The sequence below is a fragment of the Battus philenor genome, unplaced genomic scaffold, assembly GCF_028537555.1.
Source record: "Battus philenor isolate CCGP_79_NKW_IND1 unplaced genomic scaffold, ilBatPhil1.0.hap1 SCAF_5, whole genome shotgun sequence".
Lineage (NCBI taxonomy): Eukaryota > Metazoa > Arthropoda > Insecta > Lepidoptera > Papilionidae > Battus > Battus philenor.
The window spans coordinates 14,200,207-14,206,544 of record NW_027181715.1 but is presented as its reverse complement, the minus strand read 5'-3'; the positions used below and the strand labels follow the sequence as shown (position 1 = coordinate 14,206,544).

At 30.7% G+C, this 6,338-nt stretch overlaps 1 protein-coding gene across 1 annotated transcript; it reads right to left on the bottom strand.

Moving 5' to 3' along the window:
* Positions 1-220: 220 nt before the first annotated feature.
* LOC137929777 (probable cytochrome P450 6a17) lies at positions 221-2,713 on the bottom strand. The gene is made up of 2 exons (XM_068772883.1): positions 1,390-2,713; positions 221-480 (listed from the first exon to the last, which is right to left on the bottom strand). The coding sequence occupies exons 1-2, from the start codon at positions 2,708-2,710 to the stop codon at positions 320-322; spliced, it is 1,482 nt and encodes a 493-aa protein (XP_068628984.1). The 5' UTR covers positions 2,711-2,713; the 3' UTR covers positions 221-319.
* Positions 2,714-6,338: the final 3,625 nt, after the last annotated feature.

Sequence of the window (6,338 nt, the reverse complement as noted above, 5' to 3'; positions counted from 1 at the left end):
CTAAAGGATTTATTGCAAATGGCGATTTTATAACAACTAAGTGATAAAACAGACCGGAGGTTCAATATTAACACATATTAAAATATTAAAAACTTATAATTTATGTATTTCAAACATAAGTCCACATAAAACATAAGTTACACTGTTAAAGTGAGAAATATAGATACAGGGTGCTTGATTATAGGTATAAAAGCTTTAAATATGCGAATATAAATATTTATTAGTGAAAAGGTTTGAAGGTTTTAGGTGTAATAAAGTAAAAATTAAACATTGTTATAATTAAACTCGAAAGAAAAATTATGATTATTGAAACACAGAATTATTTTCCACGAGGTATAATATGAACTGAGGCATTCGTGTCACGCAGACTGAAGAAACTCGGCTCGAAGTGATCCGGTTTGTACTCTCGTTCCTTGAGAGTGTATCGCTTTAGCAGCCACGCCAGTCCAACTTTCATTTGAAGCCGAGCAAATCTTGCACCTGGATATATTTTACTTATTTAATATTTTGTAAAATCAATTAAATCGCATCTCGTAGGGGGCCACTATTTGATATTTGTCAATTAAATCAATATTAAGAATAGAAAGAAATTAAGAAGCAGAAAAAGAAGTTGCAATAAGTGGCATTGGGCAGGTTACATAGCGCTCTGGACTATTCGTCGTTTGAGCCTTAGGATTCTGAAGTGGAAACCACAAACCTGCGAGCGGAACGCAGGAGGTCCATTCGCAAGGTAGACAGTTTACTCCTTAAGATAAACCTTACTGCAGGCAACTTTTAATCGGTCTCATGGGAAATCTTTTGTTCAAGCTTATATTCAGCATTGGACGTCTTACGGCTGAAATAATGGTGATAATGATGATAAATATTCTTAATTGACTTAAGCGGAGATGTAACTTTCTCGTTTTCAATTCAGTGCAGTTAATTAGGCAATAAAATTTAAAAGAATAAAATAAAAAGTAATTTATAGGAAAGTTTAAGACAGTAATATATGTATATCAGAGAAGAAATGAGTTAATAATATTTATCTTTAATCTGTCTCTACATATGAAATGTATAAATATATATAAATATTTTTAAAATACTTGAAGGAGAAGATAAAAAAGTAATTAAGAGTCAAATAGTTATTGCACTGTTAATGAAATGTTTACAAATACGATAATATAAGAACGATTTTGTTCCAAAGAGTTATCTGAATTGCTAGTTTAATAATATAGCCTTTGATCTTCCTTTTGGTATAATTGAATGGGTAAATATAGAAAATTAATTTCGAATACAATTTTAAAATTTCATTGATATGTAACATATGTTTTAAATAATTTTATAAATATAAGGAGAATAAATGATTTGATAACTACGATAAAAAAAATATTTGACAAATTGAAAACTCACCGATACAAATACGATTCCCTTCCCCAAACGGCAGAAAACTATGTTTTTGAATTTTCGAAATATTTTCAGCTGAAAATCTTTCCGGATCAAAAACATCAGGATTCGAATAGTATTTTTCGTCGCGATGTATAGCGTACGTCGGAATAATTACAAGCACGTCTTTATCGATTGTAATTTTTCCGGCAGGTAACGTGGTACGTCTAGTGCATTTCCTCTGAAAAAAGCCTATATTTGGATACTTTCGGAAGGCTTCATTGATAACCATATCCAGATACTTCAATTCCTCTATTTCGTTTACAGTAATCTTTTCATTACATCTTTCAAATACATTGTCTATTTCTTCGTGCAGTCGTTTAAGTATAACAGAGTTAGCAGCAAGTTCTAGCAAAGTGAAATGCATGGAGTGGCCAGATGTGTCAGTTCCGGCTATAAAGAAGAAGAAAGCCTGTGCCGCCATCAGATCATCTGTAGGCTCAAGTTTATATCCCGACGTTGGGTTTTGCATGAGGCCTTCGTTTTGTAACTCTATGCAGGTGTCAATGAAATCGTGTCTCTTATTATTACTACGTCGTCGATCGTGTAGCGCCTTTTTTATAGCATTTAGAAAAAAGTCCTGCTCAGTGCCAAACATTTTTAATTGTAACGTTTCAAAAAGCTTCGGACATGTTACGGATAGACCAAATTTTAATTTAGACCAATGAGTTGCTTCTAGAGTCTTCCACGCCACTTTTATAAAAGGTGAGTACATTGTGTTTTCATTGTCTGCGTTTATTCCAAAAACTGATGCTACAATCGAAGCGGTTGTATATGTGTACACGGCATCAAAAGATTTATTCAAATTACCTTCATTATTTTCAATGAACTTAACGAAATCGCGAGCGCAATGTTCAACAATGTAGAACATGTTTTTAAGTTTTTTCATTGTAAAAACTGGTGTGATTTTATGCCTGATCAATCTCCATTTCTCATATTCGTCTATAAGGGGCACACTGTCGCTGACTGCGTCACTCTGATTTACGATCATTCCGCGACTGTGAAAGCTTTGAAAATCTCCAGATAAAACAGCTTGTACATTTTCCAAATTTTTAATTATCAATGCCGGCTGTATTCCAAGATAAAATCCTATGTATTCTTCATTGGGATGGGCGTAGTAAATTTCTTTTACTACCTCAGGCAGTGATCTTTTTCCACTTACAAAATTCCATGTTACACCATTCACCTCTGGTATATTTCTTTTCAGCCAGTAATTCCTGTTTTTTATTACCAATTCTAAAACAGCGTATAACACTATAGTTGAGAGAATTAAAATTATGAATAACATCGTTTAAAGGTAAACAGAAACTGCGTTCGATTGGCTTGCGAGTGTTGTTTATAACGTGAAATAATCGAGTGAACACTACATGTAAATAATTATATTCGACGGCAATAAAATCGGGTCATTTATAACTTTTTCATTTTACCACGCCGTGTAAATACGTATAACTATTTTAGATCTAAAGAATTATTGATTTTTACAAGTTACAATAAATAATTCAGAATTTTAACAGAAAACAAAATGAATTTCTAACAAAAATATTTGATTATTACATACAGCACATAACAAAATCATGTTATCGTCAACAGAGTCTAAAAATATTAGACAATTAATATGAAAAAGGAAACAAATCAACGTATCTGCTAAAATATTAGCTGTACCTTTATGTGCCTAAATAATATACCAAAAAAACAGTCTGTGACTGATTCATGATTATTTCGGATTAATTATGGAGTGCTTACACAAATCTGAAGGCTGCAGGTAAGAAATAACTTTTTATAGAGGAGAAAATAATCAATCATCCTTTATATATTATATTCTATGTTGTAAAACTGTATAGTTGGTAAAGTTTTCAAGAAATACTGTTATGGTATTAAACTTTACAAAATTTTTAGCGGCTCTCTACTTTTGCTATCGAGTGTATTAACAATTGTTTAATGTGTATATGTCATATCATTCTCCACGAGATATTAATTATCTTGAATGTAGGACTTTTCGCATAAGTATATCCCTTGCTTAGAAAAATATTACTGCAATAAATATTATGGCGAAATGTACAACGATATACTATTATTAATAATTATAATTTTCGGCTAGAACAGACTAGATTAGAACTTACCAACCTTATCTAATATTCCACGATAATGAATCGTTTTGATATATATATATATATATCGCGAGCTTTTCGACATTGAATAAACCTAAGAGGACACTCACCCATTATTTAATCGTCATCATTTCTATATATACTCGTATATATGACATGTCTGTTGTTGTTTGTGAATTTGTATTAAATCTTTAGTAGTGGATGAAATATAGAATTAAAGACTATCTTATATTAATTTTAAATCAATGTTTAATATGTACAAGGGTAATTCTCATGAAATCTCGAAAAAATGTAAATTAAATTATTCAGAATTATTTTAGTTAATATCTATTAAATTTATCTTAAATTTGTACTATATGTGTTAGTAACTTTAGGGAATATAGTGGTCCCCAGAATAAACGAGTTTTAAATGAAGTAAATCAATATTGATAAACTTTAAAAGTGAGGGAATGATGACTGTGGTGAGGAAATGATGTTTATGTTAGTTTATTATGAAAAATTTAATTATTTATTTTTTGAACACATGTATAACTTTAGTAGGTAATATATATATGAAAATTCTGGAGTTATCTAATAACACAGCTCTGAAAGTGACTCAAATTGCTTACAGCAAAACTTGCTTTCATTTTTATATTAATTGCATTTTCTTTGCAACATGAAACTTAATTAATAATGACTAAAAATATTCAACTCATTTAGAAATTTTCAAAATCTCTTATATAAATCCTAAAATATTGTTTAAAACCATTAATATCAACATTTAGTCTTAAAGTAAACAATATTATATCACACAAGTTAGAATATAATAATATAATAGTCTTTTCCGAATCAGTCTACAATAGAATACCTTGCAGTCAAGTCTTAACTTTTACAATTTAAGCTGATTTATTTCCTTTACGGAAAAATATCCTTTTCTGATAAATTTTGGAGGTTCAATTTTCTGCACAACATCAGTCCAGGGATACAATGCTTCATCCTTGGGTGTAGGCCATCTCCAGGATTTAATTACTCTTTCCATACAATCTACCACAGCGGCATCATCAGAAACTGAAGTTATTTTTCCGGGATAAATTGCGTCGTTCCACTTGATGAGAACGAAATCGCCTATATCATAAGATTCATCAATTTGGGAATCATTATCATTGAAAAAATTATTCGCAGATTGTCTACCACAAGACCGCGTTTGTACTTTTCCAAGTCTTTTTTCAACATGAGGAGTTTTCGAAGATAAGTAGTATCCCAGGTGAAAATGGCTACATTCTCCAATACATTGACAGCAAGAAAGGCTTCTAAACTCTAATATATCACTAGCGAACACAAATTGGCGAATTTTTTGCGTTCCACGGAAAGGCGTAACAGTGACACCTTGAACGTTTTTCAAAAGTGCTGATACTTTAGCTTCAGGAGAGGATAAAACCTTTTTATTTCGCCTTTGAGATCTCTTCTTGTACTTCTCTTTTTGTCGAATTTGCTCTTTTAATTCTTTTTGTAATTTAGCAATTTTTGCATATTGTATTGCTCTACGTTTTCTTAATTGCTTCCTTCTCAAAACAGCTATCATACTTTCACGCTTATTATTATTTTGAAGAACAGGGTCTGCTGCAAGTCTAGAACTTGAAGGTGATACTTTATTGAGGAGACTTGTCAGATTCTTACGGACTTGTGCCTTTCGGTGTCTGTACGATTGACTGTTTTTTTTCCAATTTTTTCTCTTTAATCTTCTTTCTCTGGAACTCATGGCAGTTACAGATTTTATTTGGCCCTTCTGTTTTTTTTTTAAGATATGAAATTCGTTCTTTCTCGCGAAGTTTTGCTAACACTTCAGGATTAGATTTCATTTTTTCTCTACGTTTTCGATCATATTCTTTTTTTTTCAATTTTGCTTCTGCATCAGACAGTTTCTTTCCTCGTGCCATTTTTTAGCTCTAAAACAAAACAGAATAGTAAATTTAAGGTTGACATAAGCAAGTTCATTAAAAAACTAAGTTAAAATAGTCTAGACGTCATTACCTCATTAGTTGTCATTCCCTCATTTTGAAATGAAATGAGGGAATGACAAAATAAAACATAACCTCAAAAATCTCCAAATGTAGTAAACTGCTGTATGTAAATTTTTCGGTGATTTTACTGCTTCTAAAAACATACTTTATTTTTAAATTTATATTCGAATATAGTAATTACCTCTTTGTTTTCTTCTCAGTGATGGAATGACTGTCTGAAATGTAATCTTTGAAAAATTGTAATTTAATCTTCTTCCAACAAGTACTCCTACAATTTTAATACAACTTCGCCATTCTGAGCAATTGTTAGTGTCACCAACTATCAAAAATTAATAGAAGTTCCAATAAAAAATCTCAAGTACGCTAACTTATCGACTGTCGGTAATGGTGTGAGGGAATGACTATTTTTTAAGGGACACATGTCAAATCAACATTTCCTCATTTATTTACGATCTATAATCCTAAATTCGAAGAATTTTTAAAATTTTGATGTATTTTTATTAAAATAGTCACACGCGCAAACATAAATTTTAAGCAATTTCTAGTTAAAAAATTATAACATGTTTTATTTTAAAGTTTGGGACATAGTGAGGGAATGATTTTAAGGGTATTATATATTTATTATTCCTTACAGATATACATAAAGTTTTAAGGTTATTACCAAAATTATTAGCCTAAGTGATGTTCTTTAAAAAAAAAAAAAAATACCACCATGAATAGTTTCGAACTGTGTAAAAACTAAAAGGACAAGAATTTCGAGATTCCATGAGAATTACCCACAAATGAGTGATGAAAGTTTTATATAAAA